The sequence below is a fragment of the Cariama cristata genome, unplaced genomic scaffold (assembly GCF_000690535.1).
Source record: "Cariama cristata isolate BGI_N322 unplaced genomic scaffold, ASM69053v1 Scaffold22004, whole genome shotgun sequence".
In the NCBI taxonomy this organism is placed as follows: domain Eukaryota; kingdom Metazoa; phylum Chordata; class Aves; order Cariamiformes; family Cariamidae; genus Cariama; species Cariama cristata.
Genome location: NW_009613759.1, coordinates 1 through 20,779, shown reverse-complemented (window position 1 = coordinate 20,779; position 20,779 = coordinate 1). Strand labels below are relative to the sequence as shown.

The window sequence follows — 20,779 nt, the reverse complement described above, 5'->3', positions numbered from 1 at the left end:
TTACGTTTCCCTCAGGATATCTGTCAGCTCTGTGCAGCAGTCTGTGTGGGCTTCACTGCGTATATCACAAGAACAACTTTTATTAAATTCTACTTTAGCACTTGAGCTTCCAGATCCAGCATGAAAATGAAAGCAGAGGTAAAAATATTGTTTGGTCACACATTCCAAAAGCTTAGCTCAGTTTTAGTTGAAAGTAAATTTTAAAAGCCACTAGGGCTTTCAAAGTTCCTACCTTTCAAAAATACCTCTCCCATACATGATTGCTACATCTAGTTCTGTTCCTTTTGGGCAAACCAAACTAAAACGAGGAATGGCTGCTGTTCTTCCAGTTCTGTTCTCTGGTAATTTAAAACTGATTGTTAAAAGGAATTTTAAACAGAGAGCTGGTGTATACCTGCCATTTTGGTTAAACAATTATTTTTCCTAACGAGTATTGAAGTGCATCTAATTATTGGGATGGCAAGCATATGATGCTCCGTAGACCATCCTCGTTCACCCTGAATTTTGGCTTCATAAAAACAGATGATTGGGTGAAACTGTAATTCTGAAAGTCACCAGGATGCAATGCAGATGGTGAAAATCTCTGTATTAGGTCCTGACCATACTAGAATTTCAGAAAGGATAGATACTTTAGATGCTTTTATCTAGCTCTGAAATGTGGTTCCTAAAATATTTCATGCTAGAGAAATCAAGCTAATGGCCCAGTCATTTCATCGGTTGAATTTAGCAGCAGTCAAGTAGAAAATTAAAATAAGGTAAGTTTGAGCATCCTGCTGAGGTCAGGTACTATTTGGGTCAAGTTCAAATTTCAACACATTCACTGTTAATTTTTATTTCAGGTAATTCAGACTATCACTGCAACTGACAAAGATAACTCTGCAAATGGGGCAAGATTCCATTTTTCCCTTGATGAAGGACTTTCTTTGAATCCCAACTTTACTCTAAGGGACAACGAAGGTAAATCAAACATATAAATCTCAAAAAAATGGGTCTCTGTTTTGTCTGGGATGTCTCATTGAGCAGAACAATTTCTGTGCATTTCTTGACAGAAAGGGAAAACTGTAATCTGTCATCACCAAACTGGCTGATATCAAGGACATGGTGTATACAACATATTGCAAACTAAGAATAATCAGATACTGCATTTTATTTTTATATTCCATCTTATTTTAGCATTTATACTTCATACATTCAGGAATGTTTTTAAAAAGTGGATTAGTGAAAAAGATATTGACAATTTGGTCTATTTCTAGGTGACTAACACTGAGTGGCTACTGTTGAGATTATTGCCCGTTACTGCTTAAAGGAGAAAATAAGAATTTAAGGGGCATAAAAAGTTGAATTTATGCTTATTTTTATGGATATGATACCAACAGCAGGTCCTTCAGTGCTTCCTGGATGATAGTCTATCACTTTATGCCCTTCCTAACAAAGTGTGCCTAAAAAGTGGCATCATAGCAGAGAGGCCCAGAAGGAAAGGGCCTTCAGAGTCACCCAGCCAAGTGTTTCTGAACATTTACTGACTTGAAGTACCATCCAGCCTTTGCAAAAAAAAAAAAAACAAACAAATCAGCCTTACTATTTGTTGAGTATTGCCTCATGGTTTCCATTTTGCAACCTGATGAAAATGGGATTAAATTCTAAATGCTTGTCTGTAGCTTTCCTCTAGAGCTTTTGTGTATGTGTATATTGTGTGGTTTTGTTTGTATGCATGTGTGGAAGTGAGGGGGAGGTTGGCTTTATTTTACAGTTATATTTTTGCAATAGTGCCATGGAACACCTTCTGAGTTTTTACAGGTCACTGCTCATCTGCAATGACTGAGAAGCATTAACACCATCATTGGTATATATGGTACATACAGTGTTGTTTAAACTATTCTTTGCAAATATTTTTTTATCTGTTTGTAAGACCTTTCAGGGAAGGAAATTGCATAATCTTCCTAAAGAATCTGTTTCAATGTTTAACTATACTTACAGCAGAAAAAAAAATCAAGTCGTGCTATTTGTTTGGACTAGATTCATGACCCTCATATTCTCATTCCAAAAGGGACCAATCCAATATCTATCTGTATTAAAAAACTAATAATATTTGAAGGAATAATTTATATATTACAAATATTCCTTAAGTGATAACTCCAGCCCTTTCCCGGAGTAGTATATCAATTCCACTCAGATCATGATGGAGCATTATAGCAAAAGCCAGAGGGTTATTCCTGAAATAGAGGAAGTATACTGTTGTGAATTTTTGTATTTGAGTCTAAGATTCAAATAAGCTCATTGAGTATTGGACTGTGATGTCATGCGGGAGACCATGGCCATGTTCATTTCGGTACAAGATACTTAGATCAAGACATGCTTTTGCATAACTCTATTAAAATTGTGGTTCATGATGAAGTAGATATTTTATGTTGTTGAACATATTTGAATCGGGATCTGTATTATATATGTTTATTACGGGTGGAAAATGCTGTGTTATACTTTAAGGACTGCATGTCAACATAAGTTGTGTACCTACACAGATTTATAGGAGGGCGAAAACTTTTCGTCATCTCTAATGTGGCAGGATCATGCTTTGGATATAAGCATCCAGCAGTAAGCACTTGCTGCTTTCTTGTTACTTCCCCAAGAACAGTGAGCAATGACTTTACCACCAGCAGCTGAAGGCAGCATTTGAACTATCCAAAATTAGATTTGGCAGGGGGGACGTAGGGGAAGGAACTGGAAAAAGTGTCCTTTAAGGTAAAGGCTTGTTATGCATTATGTTTTTATTTCACCTAAGAGGATACAAAAAGTAAATATGCACTTCCTGTAGCATCTTACATGAAAATTCTACACGTACAGAGACTCCAGAAATGCAATTTCCAATTTGCCCATATAATTAACACAATGACAGTTTAACTCAAAACATAACAAGAAATTTATCTTAAAAACAAAATCATTGTCGCTATTTTGCTTGGCATATTACCCTTTGATTGTACTGTTAAACACTGCCCTTTATTGGGACCTTTTCTTTGTGATGCAACCTATATGTAAAATACCAGTGAAACACTTATAAAGTTTGTTCACAATATCCAATTATCTAGCATTTACAATTTTCATTTATCACCTATTCCTATTCAGAAATGGAATTTCTCTTGCTTTCTGTTCTAGGAAATAGCTGAGAGATGGTGGGCAGAAGAGTCTTATGTCTGTGACAAGTTTGCACTTTTGAAAACTCATGTTTTTGAGCATCAGCTGTTAAAAGGAATCAGAATGCTCTTAACGTGAGATAGCTGCTATTTTTACCTCTGGATTTAATAATTCTATAAAGGCTAGCATTCTTGGAGGGTTTTATTTGTTTGTTTGTTATGTTATGTTTTTTAAAGAAAATAACTACAACAATTGCCTTAAGAGAGTTTTCAATAGTGTTTTGCAGAATGATAAAAACCAAAATCTTGTCACATTGAAAGTGGTAGTCAGTGGTAGCTATGTCTGTCACTGCAAAGCAATTTTTCTCTTGCAGTCATCTTTGGATCCAGTCATCCTCTCCTTTTATTTCTTTAGGACAAATGTTTTATTTCACAAAAATCTCATTAGACATTTTCTTCCCTTGTTTTCATAACCCAGAACAACAGAATTCTGCTCTTTGAGCCCAAATACCCTACTGCATGAATGTTCCCCTACTCCATTATCAGTAGAACTACAAGATCAAAAGACTCTGCAGCAGTGAACTGGATCTTTAAATATTAACATATTAATATCTATGCACTTTGACTGAAATCTAGAGGACTTCCACAAGCATAAAATTTCATAGTATGTCCTTACCTACCTGTATAGACTGCAGCAATACACAATCTTAGCATGTGTATGATTCAGGTCAATAATATTCTATGGCTTCAGTAGAGGAAATAGATATTAAAGCATCAGTCCATATAATTGATCATATGACCAGTTAAACTTTTATCTCATGGGCCTGAACTTGTGCCTTTACTCGGTGACAATCCACAGTGTTAAAGCTCAAGCCTTTGAATATACACCTTCATAATGCAGTGCTTAAAACCCTCAGGGAAATGTAGGTCAGGAGACAGCCACAGGGATATACCAAATATGCAGTCTAGCAGAACCTGAGAGTTGTTTGGATCACCTTCTGGATTCTGTTGGTGTTTACAATTTTCATTTTAAAGACAAAAAATTGAAAAGACAGAATATGATACTTTTTCCCTTCTGACTGGATTCTTTCTGTACTGACAAAGTACTATTCAGTGAGAATAAAATCTTAAGAGTAGGAACAAGAGGACAGCCAACAAAATGATGCAGTATCTGTACACATGTAAGCAAGACAGAACAAGAGCTGCAATAGAATTTCTTTGTTATACAAAGAAAACACATTAAGTTGCAATCATTTCCTGCAATTTTAGAGAGCAAACCCTGGGAAGATGCCTTTTTGTTTGTTTGGGAGTTGTACTTATGAAGGCTTTTTAATGAAAACAGGGCTGTTTACAATTTATTCTGTCCAGAAAAATGTTGCAATTTCTGAACAATCAGCCAAATGCTTTTTTAATCGCGAGGTGCTTTTATGTTGCAGTTCAGATGCTATGTAACTAATTTCATTGTTGTCTGTGTTCTCACTTTGGTTTTTTAGGATGTTATCCTAGATAATGTTTTAATGTTTTTTTCACTTGTGTGTAATATCTCAAATTTACACTTTTTGCCTAATCAGAAATTCCTGCTTTTGGATGTCCCATTAAAAATTTACCAGGGCAATACGAGACTAAAACCACCTTCTGTTAGGGAATCAGAGGAAAGATGAAAGAAATTCTTCACAATAGAGCTGTTTCTAAGCACTGAATTGTAAAATTGTACATTTTTTTACTCTGAAAGAATCATAATATCTTTCCAGATGCTTAAAGCATGGTTGATACATTTGTCAGAATTTGTTAGTTTGATGGAAAATGCATGCGAGCATATGTCATTGTTATGATATCCTAAACCGTTAATATATAGGTACACATATTTGCATAGTCTCTCTCTCTAAGCGTAAAAATTAATTCCCTCTTTCTGCCTGTTTTTGTTGCCTACTGAAGACCTCTTTCAGAAGTTACACTTTTCAGGGAGCTGGCAAAAGATTCAACGCTCAGAGAGCACTTCACTTAGGTGCAAGAAAATATTTCTGAATTTTATGCACTATAAAGCACTGTTTTACTGATGGTATTTTTTTTCACAAGAGATACAGTCTACCATCGATGCTCCAATGGGTAAATTTCCTGGACGATAAGGGCTTGTGCAGAGACTGTGCACATTCACCCAACACCGCCAATAAGATTTGTACATTCTCTTACTTTACTAAATTGAGACTGCCAACTTCTGAAAGTAGACAAGGAGGAACAACTCCCTAGAGGATGCTTAGCATTTGTTCTCCTCTCCTTTTATTTCTTCTGGACAAAGGTTTCATTTCACAAAAATATTTTCAGTTTTATTTTTCCCCTCTGCCCACTTTTCTCAAAGATCTGGCCTTTTGAAAATTGCACAGTGATGGAGAATATTCTAGAGTTGGAACAAAGGTAGGCCATGGTTTTGATACTACCCTTTTGGAGATTCATTTCTCTTAATGTTATGCCACAAGATACTTTAATACCCACAAAAGTAGAGACTGCGTTTCCTATAAAATCTGGGGCACAATGAGTTCAATGGCATCTGTATAAAATGAAATATGCAATGTGTTCATCCACCCATGCCTGTGATGCAAATGAACATTTTTTCTGTGTCACAGATCAAAAAATGAGTAAAAAAGACATCAGTTTTACTTGGCATTGCTGTTATTCAGGAAGAGAGCAAGCTCCAGAGAGAATTCATCCCATCCCAGTATGAATTCCCTTGCAGAAATTTCTGCTTATCTCTCTTCCCTGATAGGTGCAAAATTCTTACTTCAACCCATATTGCACAAGACATCTGTAGCAGGCCAGTGGACTGACTTTAGGGCTTTAAAGTTGCAAATAAGCATGCCAGATACCAGACCGTGTCTTAGTTGCTTTAGAAGATCTAAAGTGGCATTAAAAAGGGTCAAGTTGAAACCCCAGCTTTGCAACCCAACTTGAGTGGGAAACAGGTACATAGTTCCTGCCTTCATTTACACGAAAGTGGCATGCTTGCTCTGGTTATGTAATATTGCAAGTTACTACTGCCCTTCCATGAAATACCATCCTGTAAAGAAGACAAGTTGTAACTTGAGAGAAATGATACCTGAGAAAGTGCAAAGTTAGCGTTGTATATGGTGACTGTAAGTACAGTCCATAGACGTGCTGTTACTGTAAACGAGTTGAGTGCCTGAGCAGGTATTATCACAGAAGCAACATATGAAAGTAAAAAAGATTTCTACCATGAGTACAAAGGACAGAAAACCAGGACTAGCTACCATAGAGGGAGACATTTTTCTTCCTCAGGCCTCTGAACAACTTTGATCATTTTTTGATTTAAAAAAAGTTGGATCTAAGATCTATCAGATAGGTAAGTTAGTGCATAGTGTATAGGTTCTTCATGCATTTTTTTTCAGTGCTGCTACCTGTTGGTGTTTGACAAACAAGCCCATAAGCAAATAACTATGTTTCAAATCCAAAATATCTTCTATGTTGCTTTTCATTTTTGTCACCCACTGAACTAGAAATTGGCAATAGCTTTTTGCCCATTGGCAATAGCTTTGAAACCAGCACAAAAGAAAAAAATATTTACAAGAGTTATCAGTAAATAAATGAAACAGAAATGCCTATCAATATAGACCCACACAAACAAATTAGCTGCTCTAACTTTAGAAATACAAGAAATGCAAATCATTCCAATATATTTTCTTTGGGTTTAATTAGTTATGACTTCTCAGAAAATTCATAGAAGTTGAACTGCTGATATAAGCAGAGCTGAAAATTAAAACGATGCCTTAAGCTATAAACAGGTTTTTACTCTATTTTTTTATTTGCATTTCTCTTGTGTCTGCCTGTAATGTATAATGTGTCAGAGGAATTCTCAAATTATGAATGACAAATGAGTATCCTCCAAAGTGCTCCAGCAGTCACTTCCCATGGTGCTATCATGGTATCTTAACTTCCTTAATTTTCCTGTGCCCTCTTTTCTTTTCTTAGTTCAGAAACTCAATGTAAAAAGACAGAGATGATGGAAAAAGAAATGAGATAGTAGCCTTGTGTATAGTGTGCAGTCTTGCTTAATAACCTACTGCATCTTCAGAGTATGAAGAGCTGCCATGTTAGAGCCATGCAGAATTTCACACTTGTAACCTCAAACCAACTTAGATGAACCTTAAGTTCTAATTGCCATGTTTGCAAAGCACAGCCCCAATATGAGAAAATTTAGATCATGAAATGGGGCAATGTGCACCACAAGGAATCAGATAAATCTTTCTTTCCATGTGTTGGAGTTGTTAATTTCTCTTAGCAGTCAGCCCTTTCATCTCCAGCAAGACCTGGTTCTTATCATACTTCTCAGTGGTGAAGTTCACAGCTTAAATCTATTGAGATTAAAAGGTCTTTCCTTCCAGGCCTAGAAGAATCAGATCTGTATTTGTCATCCTAGTGCTAATGTTACTATCCTATACACTTGTCTTCTCTGTCTAGCTGCTGTATCTGTTTTCAGGTATCAAAGGGATTGCTCAATCCATGACCCTCTCCCCTCCCTTTCAAACTAGCTTTGCTGATATAAATTCCTGCCCCTTCCCTTCAGTAAACACTTTCCTAGGTTATCAGCATCTGTTTTCATATTTGGCTGCCTGTAGCTTTTACAATTTGTCAGATTTTTTGGTTTCATGCTAAGATCCTTCTCTTAAAAGTTGCCGTTTTTCTAGCTCCTCTCTCAATGGGTCCTCCAATGATTTTTGATAGGGAATGTAAACTCAGTGACCTTCAGAAAAACAATTCTTAGATGCAGTTTCCTTCTCTGTAAAATGTTAGGGATCTTATTTGTAAAATATTCTAAAAGATTTAATGACAAAGAATAGCACGTGAGAGTTGAGTTACTTTCCAGTATTTTATTTCCATGTACACACAAGCATACACTGAGTTACTGTATATATCTCTGTAATAGTGAGAGTAATAGTGAGATTTAACACCTCTGATGGTATCGGGAACAGAAAATTTCCATGCCAGTGCCCAAAAATTATGATCACACTTTTTATTTGTGTTCAAATTTGTGAAATTGCATTGAAGGAAAAGTTTTACATTGTTTCTTTAAGAATGCTTATACTTCTCTAAGTTGTTACAGAATCTCCTGGGTATATATCATGTAACATCTGTTTCTACAGAAATCTATTTATTACTCAAGAGAATACAAATAACGTAAATCCACCATGGCAAATTTTTTAATTTAAAAATTTGATTCTGGCTCCTTCTTTGCCTAAAATTGTGTCTCATGCTATTATTTAATTCTATGATGTTAATGACACAAGAAAAAACAATTTAATGTTGAAAGAACAAATGCAATCTTAAAAGAAAAAATATCTATTTTTTCAATTTGTATTTATTTTGTGCAGTATAAAAATGTCAGTTCCTTTTTTGGCAAGACCTTCCACCCCAGAGAAGCATGGTTTAATTATAGCTCTTTTCAGATTTTTTCACTGTAACATTTGAATTGCCTAGTTTGTCCATTTTGTCATTTTGGTCTTTTCTCTCTATTTTTCTCAGTTTTTATTTTTTGTCCTCACATTTTTTCCCCCATCTGTCTACAGTTATCCTTATAGCATATATGCTCACATCTCAGCGCTCTTTCCTTTACATCTTTACCAATAGTCTCTGTGCTTAAATTCTTTCATTACTGCTAGATTCCTGCTCAGGAATCCTCAGTTTTTCTTCATTATGCCAGAGGATGGAAGGAAGAGGTTATGCTCTCCTGCTCAGATTTGAATACTGGGCCTTCTTTGGGTATAGACCCAGGAAGATTCACATGGATAAAATTTTGTAGGATTTTCTTACTTATATGGACAAGCTGAAGTGCAGTGTTTGGGGCTTGTAGACACCATAACAGAAATAAAGTAGAGTATTAAGAAGAAATGGAAGACTCTTCTTATTATTGTTAATAGCACTTGCTGTCACCTTTTGGATTTAGCAGTATAAGATCTGAGAATTTTTTCTTTTGAGATGAGGGACATGGCAGTTGTTAATATTAATGCTTAGCTCATGGATATAGCGTCACTTACTACCAATAGGGAATTACATTTCAAGTTGAGCTCTTGAATATATCCTTAGGTTTTTAAGATATTATTTCTGGATAACTTTCCTGTGCGATTGTGACCTTCTCATTTGTTGTGACTTGAAATATAATTATCCTTAGAATTGTTGAAGCACTGTGTAAAGCAGGAGAAGACAAACCTAGTGCACTCTTGTCCGTACTGACTGTTGCAAAGGGTCCCTGGTGGATGTTATTAACTCTGACTGTGGTTGGGTGTTATGTGAGAGAGTCCAAGTTGGCCTAGATGAACAAATTACCAGGGAGAGTGCTAAAATTTAGCAGTGTGAACAGCTAGTGTTCCAGGGATGATACTCCTCGGCTATGTTTTGTTTAATAACCTGCAACTGCAGGAATAAAAAAGAGAAATTGATAGAAAGGAGCTCTGCTAATAATCTGTAGCAAGTTGCATTTCAAGGAAGGGAAGCAATTATAAACTGGAGTCTGAATAACTAGAAAGTCAGTGGAGTTTTTCATACATGTGGAGGAAGTGATGATGGAGCTTTCTTCTGAATGTAGAAAGGCAGAAGCAACAGTCATCACCTTATATATATAGTGCAAACATTAACGTCTTTTTATGGAAAATATGTATTCTTTTGAAATTCTCTACTAATCACAGATATGTCAGTTTATTTTGCTCTTGGGCTGTATCTAGAGCTCAATCTGCCACTGCTTTGGCAGCTGACAGGCAGACCAGCTGAAGGTCATTTTGTATTCTATGGTGGTGTCCCTCTTTGAACCACTGAAGATTTTATCCGTGTCCTCCAGCAGTATGAGGAAAGTTAGGACTGACAGCATAAAAAAATGGAGAGCAGCAAATGGGGAAGATATTATTAAAAAAAAAAGCAAGCCAAAATTTTTTATAAGACATTATGTAGCAGAAAGATAAAACAGCTGCTTAATTTATCCCCTGATTATGGCAATATATGTGTTGAAAAATTAAGACATGCAGGTAATCTACCTCTTTGTAATCTGTGTTCCATGAGATTGTTTGATTTTTTTAGAAGTATTTTAAAATAGATCACTGAGATTGTTCATGTACTGAATTTAAGTAAAAGTAGAAGACCATACACATATTAAAGAACAGGCTGGTCCAAATTTGTAGAATAAGATTTGGGATTTTTCTGTGTATCTTAGAACTAGACTGGCAGAGCCTAGTAAGATCTCCACGGGTGGGCATAGTCTGTAATCATGGCCTCAAGGCCACTGCTCAGTCCGCTCTAGGGGAGAGTTTTCTTTATACAATAAATGCAATCTGAATTTCAGTGATATCAAACTTGACTTCTACAATCAATTGATTCAGTTATAACACAGAACACTTCGCTCCCTAGACTAGTTGCAGAATAATGTGGAAATTATTTATTTCTTAACAATAAGATAATTTCAAAAATTAGCATTAATGACGACACCATGATATGTTTTTATAAGGTTTCATAAGCCCAGATTGAGCAATATAGAGAAAAGCTGAAGCTCAACACAGTTTTTATAAAAATGAAATAAATATTTCTGCATGTCATATGCTATAGGTATACAGGAATCATTTCCACAACCCTATATGAAAAGAAAATACTGATTTACTGTTAATCTTTTAATCACCTCTGTGTTGGGCTTCTTCTGCAGGTTATAGAAAACACTTTTTTTGGGGGTGGGAGGTGGGCAGTATAGTAAGCAACTTTGTAAGGAAAAGAATATGTTTTATCATAGGTATTTTATAAACTGGATGGAAATCTCCATCTACATCACATCTCCACAATGTGATCTTACTCTGTGTCAGATTTTTTCAGACTAAAGAATTATCTTTTAATCTCATTCTGATTTCAATAAAGTTCTGTAAATGGAATGATTATAAATGGCATTATAAGTGTCTGGTGTCATGCCTCTAAAAAGGAATTTGGCATGAATCTTGGGATTCAGTCATCAAAAGTATACTTTGACATGAACAAGTACAAGAGGACTTCAAGGCCTACTGTAAATAAATAAATAAAATTAATATTTTACACCCACTGCAAGTGAGAAGAACAAAATTTAATGAGTTTATAACAAAGTCACCATGAATGAGTTTATAACAAACTCACCATGCTGGAGATTTTCAAGAAGATAAGTAGGGGAGGTGCAGAAGGAATACTAATGAACTTTAATGCAGTGGAACCTGGTGCTCAGTTCTTGGCTCAGGAGCAAGGGTATCACTTCCCACCTCATATATATTTCTTGTGTGAAACCTGTTACCAAATATTTTATGTTATATATTATGCTGGTGTGGGGCTGTACTACCAGTTTTTCTCAATACCACTGTCGGGTGATATGAAAAAGCAAAATATTGAGAGAATTGAGTTAAAATGAATGTTTTAACATTTGACAAAGAGCTTGATAGAAGATGTGGCATGAAGAGTAGTCACCTGGTAAACAGTTTTTATCCGGTTTAAACAAAAACTTAACTCCTCCATTCAAATATGCATGTGGAAAGTAATCAGTTCTATGGGCTAAAATATGCCACACTAGCTGTATTGTTGCACTAGATTCTCACAAAGTGCCACAGACTTCATTTTTCCATAAATTATGATAAACCCATTTAATGCTGTAGCTACTGTGGTAAGGAAAAAGAAGAAATTTTCTGGTTTGTTTGTAACAGGAAGACAAACCCAGCAGATGTATTTTTGCACTTATCACCCCTGTGGTGTTTGTTAAAAAACTGCAAACCCACAACCCTGCAATTTGAAAACTGTGTGACTATTAGTCACAGACAGGCAGTATGAGAGGAGAGCTCTTTTCTTCCAGTGTCTCTTGCCATTTCTCAGTCCCCATCTCTCTCTCTCCACAACTGCTCATGTCTCTTGATTTCTCACTGTCTCCAATTTTGTTTGATTTATCTGTTGGCTCTTATTTATGGGCCAGTACTTTTAAAGTGATGGCAACAAATTGAAATGAAATTTTGCACATGTAAGATATAACTATATATTATCTAGTAGCATTTCTTCCCCTGCACTCTCTTTATGCCCCATAATTTCTAGGACTTAAACGGATATGGGTGGCACCTTACTATCCTAATTAGTGCCTATAAATGCTCTTGCAATGTGTGTGTAATAAGCATTGGTATTATCAATGACTGTAATATACACCAGATGGACCTATACGTGACATAAAGAAGACAAAATCTTATATCGCTATCTCCCCTTTTCTTACTTACCTTTAACCTCTACCAGTTTAGAACATGTAATATCTGCTCTTTTCCCCTTCCTTTCTCTTCGCTTCCTCCGTCCCTCTTCCCTTCCCTTCTTCCTCCTGACCTCTCCACAGCATGATTCTTTGGCCACTGTCCTTTCAAATGTTTTCTGAAAGCTCACTTGATCTATAAAATCTGTCATAAACAGTGACACACAGAAGTCTTATTTTAAAGTTTACTAAACACCTCTTAATATTATTCTGAGAATCAAGGGGATTTTCTATTGTGAATGAATTCCACAACAGATATTATCAGAATTCCAGGTATTATTTACAAGTCCATATACTACCAACATCATAACGTGAGATTAAAAGACTTGCAAACTGGGCCCAAAATGTTTGTCAAAGTTCATTTAGACTCTAAGTACATGAGCTTAAATAATCTTATTTATGTAATGCTAATTACTTTCCTCTGCCTCCTATTTTTCCTCCATTGGCCACAAATGCTTCCTGACAAATTTTAATTCTAGGTTGTGTATTTTCAGATTTGGACTGTCTAGTTTTAAGATGCCTCATGCTTCTACTCAACAGGAAACAAATAGTCAATAACATTCTTAATTTTGTGCATCATTAAAATCATATTCTGATTTTGATATTGTAGATAATACAGCCAGTATCCTGACAAGACGAAGGAGATACAGTCGAACCATTCAAGATATCTATTACCTCCCAGTTTTGATTTCTGATGATGGAGTGCCCCCTCTCAGCAGCAGCAGTACTCTCACAATTAGGGTTTGTGCATGTGAGAGAGATGGACGAGTGAGAACTTGCCATGCTGAAGCTTTCCTCTCCTCGGCTGGCTTGAGCACAGGAGCTTTAATTGCAATCCTGCTCTGTGTTGTCATTCTTCTTGGTAAGCCATTTTCAATATTAAGTAATGCTATCCTTCCACCAGCTCTCTGAATGTGACAGGGCAGAAGTTTTTAATATGGTATGTTTTTGAACCTGAGGCTGCCTGGTACTAGGAGGTAATTAGAAACACATAGCTGTGATTAGGGGGGAAAGGTTTAGCTAAAATTAATAGGGAAAAATGCCTTTAAAGTACATTCATGAATATGTGGAATCCACTAGAAATTATTTTTCAGAGGTTATCAAGTAATTAACACTGCAGATCTTTTTTCTGTAATTTGGAAAGATTTCAAAAAGCCACTGACTCTAATTCCATGTCTAGAACAGTGTGAAAATGATAGAAAAGAGATGAGGAAAGCTTTTTGAAATATATTACACTGTAAGAAGCACCATTAGCACTGTACAAAAGCCGTTTCTTAATTACCTTTGTGGGATAAACTGATAGCAATGCACAACATAATCCACAGGGGCAAGGGACACATGAGACTATAAGATGACTCCATTAGATAAATGCCATTGCAAGTGCATTTTCTCTTGACTTTTTTTCTTTTTTTGCCTACGCCAATTTGAATGTTACCCATTAGTTAAATTTTTTTTTTTTTTTCCTGGCAGAGGCATAATTTGCTGGGTACATATATCTGTGCTACTCATCTGCCTTTCTGCATTCTTATAGAGACAGCAAGAAATAATGGGAATGTGACCCACAGTCACAGTGTGACACACATAGGAGATGTTGAGGATTTTTTTCCAAAGACTCTACATTTTCTAAAGACTACTTTCCTCACAGCTTACTTCAGAACTTCCTTGTCAGAAAGCTGTTTTAAAATGTATAGTAATACATTTAGTTTATAATCTTATATTTTATCATACAAGATTGAATATTTATAAGAGGAAAAAATAAAACTTTTGCATTTACATGATGCACTGAAAGCCCTCAACAATGCTTGTGAAAAATGTCGGCCCTCATTTCTCATTTAACTGAAAGAATGTTATCCCCTTTTATGTCCTTTATGAGATCCCTAATAATCTAACTAGCAGATTTCATTATTGGGTCTGGAAACCCCAGCAATCCCCACAAAGACAAGACACAGTAAAAGAGTGCTCTTTGCTGACCTTTTGGAAGACCAGATTGTATTGGAAGTTTGTAGTTTCAGTATAGCATTATTAATTTCCCCCTTAGTTGTGTGGTCTCAGCCTTTTGCACTTTGACATGTTGCTACGTCAAAACACAGCTGTATGGATTTCATGGGTGCTTTCCAGGCATACAGTAACAGTAATGATCCCAAATACCAATATTAGCCTGAAAATATTATACCTCTGTGTTCGTGACTTAGTATCTGCTATTTCTTTCGTTTAGTTTAGGTTCCAAAACACAAATATATTGATTCAGCTCTTGTGCTGGTGTGGACCACAGAAAATACACTAAATCTACTCACTTCAGATGTAAACTTTAAACCTACTCTAATATCTGCAGTTTTCTCTTTAGCAATTGTGGTCCTTTTCATCACCCTAAGACGCAGCAAGAAGGAGCCCTTGATCATTTCAGAAGAAGACGTCCGGGAAAATGTTGTGACATATGATGATGAAGGCGGTGGAGAAGAGGACACAGAGGCATTTGACATCACAGCACTGCGGAATCCGTCGGCTGCTGAGGAGCTAAAATACCGGAGGGATGTTCGTCCTGAAGTGAAGTCTATGCCCAGGCATCATCCCTCCTCAAGCCTTGACAGTATAGATGTTCAGGAGTTCATTAAACAAAGACTGGCAGAGGCTGATCTGGACCCCAGCGTGCCCCCATATGACTCCCTACAGACATATGCCTATGAGGGTCATAGATCAGAAGCTGGATCTATCAGCTCTCTGGATTCAGCCACAACACACTCTGACCAGGATTATAATTACCTTGGAGACTGGGGACCTGAGTTCAAGAAGCTAGCTGAACTCTATGGGGAAATAGAATCAGAAAGAACAACTTAGTTGTAATTCCCAGAACAGAGAAGTTCCTAAACAACTGGAGATATAATGACAGCAACAGTAACAAAAAATTAATACAGTACTTGGAACTGAGCAAGTTGTATGCAGTTACTGTAGAACAAGTGCCCTTTTCATATTTGAAACTGGGTTCTCCAATTGGAAGAAAGTCAAATTTTGAAAAATACAGAAAAAAGAAGCTATTGTCCCTTATGTATATTTTTTAATTTCTCAATAAAGTCTGTGGTACCGTATCTGTAACAATACCTAAAGTAAAGCCAAGCAATGACATTTTTATTGCAATATGCTTAACATCTCCAAGCTACAGTAAGTTTATGGTCATGCCTGTTTAGGAAGATAGCGAAGGGAGGAGCAAAACTCTTGCGGGTGGTTATGATGTTGCATTTCTAGCTGTGCTCTAGGCCTTGTGATCCCAATGTGAGGTAGCCAATGGGGTTTACTATCAGTGTGAGAAGTGCTGACAGTCTGTTTCCTTTACAGAAGGGATAAGCCACACCTGTCTTCTTAAATAAATGGTCCTTTGATGATTTAATCTTATTGAATTAGCAGGTTGCATTGCAATAATGCCATTTCATTATGTCCTTCATAATATTTTCATCCATAACCAGCTAACAGAGGGAGGGCATCATTAGCTGTTAGCTCAGACATGGCTCTAGCCCATAACCCCAGACCTGCCCTGTTACTGCGTGCTAGAGGAAGTGTTGTTTCCAGTGTTGTGCTTTTTCTTTTTGTCTTTTCATGGGAACATCATTCATTTAAATGGAATGGGTCCAAAGTACTCTTTATGCAGTGGAGCAGATGAAGCATAGGCTCTTTCAATAAAAACAACAATGGCAGCACCATTAAATTATGCAGTTGTTTGATTCACTGTGCTTCACTTATGTCAATAGATGAAGCTTTTCAAGTCTTTTGCTGGTCTGAGTCCAGGAGCTACAGCAGTCAGTTTAAAACACAGAGTTCTTAATCATAATATCTCTCTATTCCTGTGTGTGACTAAAACAAAATAGAGCTTCTGGTAAGACTTTGGGATAGTGAACATTAAAATAAAGAGAATAAGATTATGATGCTTTTATCTTTTTAGTTCAATCTAGTGATATTTAATTTATCTTAGAGTAATTTCCATTTAAGCAGAGCAACCTTTTTTCTCCCTATTTCAAGCATCATGGGAACAGGAACATTTTAAGTCAGTGGAGGAATTAAAAATTAAAATGTACCATTATTGTGCTTCCTATGGATCAAATAAATAGATTTCTTATGATAGTAACTTTTTAGCATTGCAGAACTGCTAAACAGTTCTGCTTAACATTGCAGACTGCTTAACACCTAGTCCAGTAGAATCTTATGTTTTCCTTTGTTTTCTTTGAAACTTTAACCTTTTGTTTGTCTGTCTTGTGATAATACTATGTGAGGACCAGGAGCTCCTAATATCCCATCAAAGATTATGACCTATAAGGCTTACCATCTATTACAGTCTTCTGCTTCTGAGAAAATTGTAGCTCAACTTAGGGAAGTGAACTCCTTGCAATATGCATTTGATAGGGAAACTGTCCAGAGCAGAAGCTGTGTACTGGTTTTTTGCTCTCTGGGCTGATGTGGAGAATGATACAGATCTGTACACTCCACTAGATTCCTCCCTATGTGTTTTAGGTGCCACTTCATCTTAGTAGAGAAGGGTCTTTATTTATTACTGACCTACTGTGGGCCACACAGGTGAACCAGATTATTAAACCTTCCCTTCTTTACTGTATGGTTGGGTAGGTCCTAGACATGACTGGAACTTCTGATCAGTTCTACTTTGAGATTATTTTTTTTTTTTAATCAACTCCTTCCTGAGATGTAGTTGACTGCTTTTGGTTTAAACAGCCTTCTGGAAAAATTAGCAACTATATTTGTAAGAAAATTTTCCAACTCTAAACAATGTTAGTTGCACTGTAGTTCCAGAATTGGTTTTTACTACACTGTTTTGTTTGCAACTTGAAAATTGTAATGGTTCTCTTTCTGTCAACATCTGAACCCACAATGCAATTTAGAGGGGAAAAAAAATCAAACCTTAAAATGTTCTGCTGATGATTTGAAAGTAGTTTAATAATCCATGTTCAGATTTTTAAATTTTTTTTTTTAAATTTTTACCAAATACAGAATCTTCTAGAAATGTAAGGAGGCATTCTCATTGTAGAGTAAAGTTAAACAGATGCTTTAATGCAGTAAGTGCTATACTTAAGCTGAGAATGGTTTACATATTGTCTTTTTGGGGAGTAGAGTTAGGATATGGTTCAGTTTTGTCCCAAATGAAGCAACTAGTAGTACAGGATTTTATGAGGAGAAGTTTTCTTTTGATTTAGATTGCACTTGCTTTATGCCAACATCTAAATTTTTATGTTGTAGGAGTAGAGTGTTAAGAAGAAAATCTTTCAGCATTAGTAGTACCAAGGGCCATAATACTTTGTATCACATCTGCATCAAAACTGCATTCATTGTTCTATTATAGTTTTGAGAGACAGGTATTAGTTATCTTTGTGTCTGTTCCCTCTGGCCCTACAGTGAAGCAGGGAAAATCAATTGTATTTTGCACTTTAAGCAGTGTTCCACCCATTGTTTTCTTTTTATTTGCATGATAGAACATTCAGGCTTAAAGCCAAAAGACATAAGCAAATAACCACTCCTTATGCTCATATTCTGATTAAGTTAATAAGTTAATACGAGAATGAGGTCATATATCAGAGAATCTCCTTCTCACCATTCCTGTTGCTCTCTGCTGCTGTACAGCACATGCATCATACCCACAACACCAGGAATTCTGAATCCCTTAAAACTCTGCAGGGTTATTGAGACGCTGCTTCAGTGATGCTGCGGTGTGTCCTGTTTGGTATGTCCTATCCACAATGATCACCAAATCTATCTATCGTGATATGTCTGCATGCTTGCTGTGCTTACTGTTTTTACTCAAATACACATCACAGTGCTGTGTTGTTTGCATGACAAATGGCAGAATATTAAATCTTCAGGGCCACAGAAAGAGGCCATATGGTGCAGAAAGAACAGGTTTACAGATTTCTTTTGCAGATCCCATGAATTTTTCCTTTGGTCCTTTGTGTTCTAGAAACACATTTAAACTATATTTGAGAATTTCTATGTTAACATTGATTAAACTGGAAGAAAATTAACATTGTATACTGTGGAGGGCACAATCATTTTGGAGCATTGCTGATTTAAACAAAGTATACATTCAGTGAAAGTATCATGGGAAACTCTTTCCTAGTTTATGGTTGTCTGATTGTATAGACTTTGCTTAAAGCTTTTGTGGATCTTTTGTGTACTCATATTCTTAAATATTTTCCTATTAGCCTAAATAATGATCCTGTTGCCACTTAACAACTAAAGGCTGAAACTGCCAGTTTTACTTAGACTGGAAGATACTGGATAAAGTTAAATGGCACATACAAAGTGGTGCTTAAGTGGCTTTCTGATTTACAATTTTATTTCTGCAACAGCTATTCAACTAATAGTACATTTACACCAAATTAATTAGTTGCATTCCTTCAAACAAATCCTCTTTCTTGTAATGGTGAGGGCACTTAATATGCTGTAATCTTGATGCATCATCTGAGAAAATGGTCTCTATAAGTATTTTAAAATGTGAAAATATGTTGTCAACCTAAAAGCAGTCAAAAATGCAATTTAATACACTTTAAAGACAAGGAAGAGCTTGAATTCAACTGGCATTAGATTAAGATTCATCCATTGAAAACAAATTAATTTGTTTATCAGGGTTAGCAGTTATTCTATACACATAGAAGACTCTAAAATTTGAAAGTAATTTCACTGTTATGCACTTTAATTTTTGGATTCTTCTTAGAAAACCAAAATAATTGTAAACATTTTTTGTTTTGAATTCTAACTGATGCAGTTATTTAAGTTGTGAATACTGCAAAAAAGCGTCTATGTGAAAATATTCTCACTGATATTTAAAAGTAATTACAAAATTTCTGTGGTCTAAGGCTTTGCAAAATCATCCTTTAGAAAATCTAAGTATTGGACCAGTCTGGAATTAACCAAACTCATACACTCACACAAAGGGTAACAAAGGAAATATTCTAAATGCAGAGAAGAAGATGAAATTATGCTCCCTAGAGTTACTTTGTGGGTTATAAAGTGCTAAGACCTTGTAATTGTAGTACATAGAAATGGCACAGTGCATTCTAAGGAACATGAAGAGCATGTTGCAAGTATTGGGCCATCCTTATTTTTCCAAAGTCTCAAATATATATATATTTTTTTTAACAAAAGAGTAATGTAAAGTATACCTCCTTATGAAAGTGTTATTGATAGAAATTGTTACATTTTCTTTTAATAAACAAAAGGGACAAAATCTTTTATTCGTATTTTTCAAATAAAATATGCTCTTTGCTATGGTGATGGGTTATTGTATTCCTCATCACAACTAGAACGGGTTATTTTCTCTTCACTCTGGTATTTTATACTCACCAAAGAAATACAACTATCTAAAGACACTGTCTTTAAGAATCAGATGTGATACAGCAGTATTAATGAGGTCAATGTCGGAAATGGTATGGTAACTTTAACTAGATTTTAATGCCTAGTATAGTCACTCAGTTGTGTCACTATTTCCAAGACTGTCTTACATGATTATAGCTACAGATGGGTAGGGAGGGAGAGAGAAACACACCAAGAGATACTTTGCAACAGACTGCAGTATAACTGCTAAATGGTTCATTACTTTTACTCGTGGCAACTATTTCACTCCAACCGTCACTGTCCTGAAACTGAAATACAGTGTTACAGAATGAATACATTATTCACATGAGCGAGTTAGGGAATTGCACATCAATGAATCCAGATTGGTGGTAACAGCCAGGGTTATTATCCTAAGCTGACACAGAATCGAAGAGACATTCAGAATGATCAAGCTCAGGCATATGCAATGCAAGTGCACAGGAATCACTCATTCTTTGTCAAAGGAATTAACAGGCTTTACCAACAAATTACATCTTAGAAAATAGTGGTACCATGTCTCACAAGGAACTTGTTGCATGCAAGACCTTCTTTCCCAGACTGACATGAAACTCAAAGAGAAATCTAAGGTTGACAGGAGATGAAAATACAATTCTGTTACAGTACCCTACTTGCTCTATTTTACTGCCCACAGGCCAATTTAGATTCTGTACCACCACACTAAGCAATTCCCACATATGCCTCAGCACAGCCCCAGGAAAAAATTACTATGGTAAGATGAAATTTGCAAGACAAATATTGTCAGCCTGTCAGGCTTTGTGGTTTTTGGTTTGGTCCTCATCTGAGGTGTTTAAACTTTCTAAAGAATATTTATAAAGGCTTTAGATCATCTTTCATATTTAAGATTCATTGAACATTTTTTTTTTTTTGTCTTAGCAAAGCTTACTATCCTCTTATTTTACTCTTAAATTAAATTTGAAGTCCATACTACTTCTATACATGGCAAATGTATTATTTTGTCCCGGTTTGGCTGAAACAGAACTAT

At 35.9% G+C, this 20,779-nt stretch overlaps 1 protein-coding gene across 1 annotated transcript; it reads left to right on the top strand.

Annotated features, from left to right (window-relative positions):
* Positions 1–839: 839 nt before the first annotated feature.
* On the top strand, positions 840–15,246 carry LOC104160903 (cadherin-18-like; the record flags this gene model as incomplete). Its single annotated transcript, XM_009699155.1, has 3 exons — positions 840–957; positions 13,022–13,273; positions 14,756–15,246. Coding segments are annotated over 3 exons (861 nt in total), but the record flags the coding sequence as incomplete, so codon positions are not given.
* Between the last annotated feature and the right edge of the window lie 5,533 nt (positions 15,247–20,779).